This window comes from Aureococcus anophagefferens (genome assembly GCF_000186865.1).
Source record: "Aureococcus anophagefferens unplaced genomic scaffold AURANscaffold_921, whole genome shotgun sequence".
NCBI lineage: Eukaryota > Pelagophyceae > Pelagomonadales > Pelagomonadaceae > Aureococcus > Aureococcus anophagefferens.
The window spans coordinates 2,877-3,895 of record NW_008706156.1 but is presented as its reverse complement, the minus strand read 5'-3'; the positions used below and the strand labels follow the sequence as shown (position 1 = coordinate 3,895).

The following is a 1,019-nucleotide window of genomic DNA, read 5'->3' as shown; positions in this document are numbered from 1 at the left end:
CAAGACCTACGACGCGACGCTCCTGAAGAAGGCCAAGGGCGACTACGACGGCCCGCTCTCGCCTCCCTACGAGGTCTTCCTCAAGTACCTGCCGCCGGACGCGACGGAGGCGCAGGTCGAGGCCTTCTTCGCGGGCTGCGGACCGCTCGCGCTCAAGCCCAAGCTCATGCGCGACCACAAGACGGGCCGCGTGATCCGCGGCTTCGTGCGCTTCGCGGACGAGGCGGGCATCCGCGCCGCGCTCCGGCGGGATCTGGCGCGCCTCGGCGGGCGGTCCGTGAGCGTCACGGTGGCGACGACCTGCGGCACGATGCAGGCGTCGGGCACGCACACGCCGGCCATGTTCGAGGAGTGCGTCGAGGCTTTGGGCGTCGAGTGGAACCCGGACGGCGTCTACGTCGACGGCACCTTCGGCCGCGGCGGCCACACGCGGAAGATCCTCGAGAAGCTCGGCCCCAAGGGCACGCTCCACGGCTTCGACATGGACCCGGAGGCCGTCGCCGTCGGCGAGCAGCTCCGGGGGGAGGATCCGAGGTTCGTGATCCACCACGCGCCGTTCTCGTCCATGGCCGCGGTCCTCGCGGGCGTCGCCGTCGACGGCGTGCTGCTCGACATCGGCATCTCATCGCCCCAGCTCGACGGCGGCCGGGGCTTCAAGCCCGAGGTCGACGGGCCCCTCGACATGCGCTTCGACGTCCGCGAGGGCGTCGAGGACGCGATGGGCTACCTGCGGCGCGCGTCGCGCGTCGAGCTCGCGGCGGCGCTCGAGGCCTACGGCGGCGAGCGGCCCGCGGCGGCGCGGCGCATCGCCGACGCCGTCGCCCTGGCGAAGAAGGACGGGTCGCTCGCGCGGATGACGACGCGGCCCTTCGCCGATTTGGTGGAGCGCGCCAAGGGCAAGGAGTACCAGGCCATGCACCCGGCGAAGATGACCTTCCAGGCTTTGCGCATCGTCGTGAACCGGGAATATTTGGAACTCGAGCGGGGCCTTGCGGGGGCGCTGGAGGTGCTCAAGGAGG

General features: G+C 71.6%; 1 protein-coding gene across 1 annotated transcript; it reads left to right on the top strand.

Moving 5' to 3' along the window:
• AURANDRAFT_69098 (hypothetical protein) lies at positions 1–1,006 on the top strand (the record flags this gene model as incomplete). The annotated part of the gene is made up of 1 exon (XM_009044847.1): positions 1–1,006. A coding segment is annotated over one exon (1,006 nt), but the record flags the coding sequence as incomplete, so codon positions are not given.
• Between the last annotated feature and the right edge of the window lie 13 nt (positions 1,007–1,019).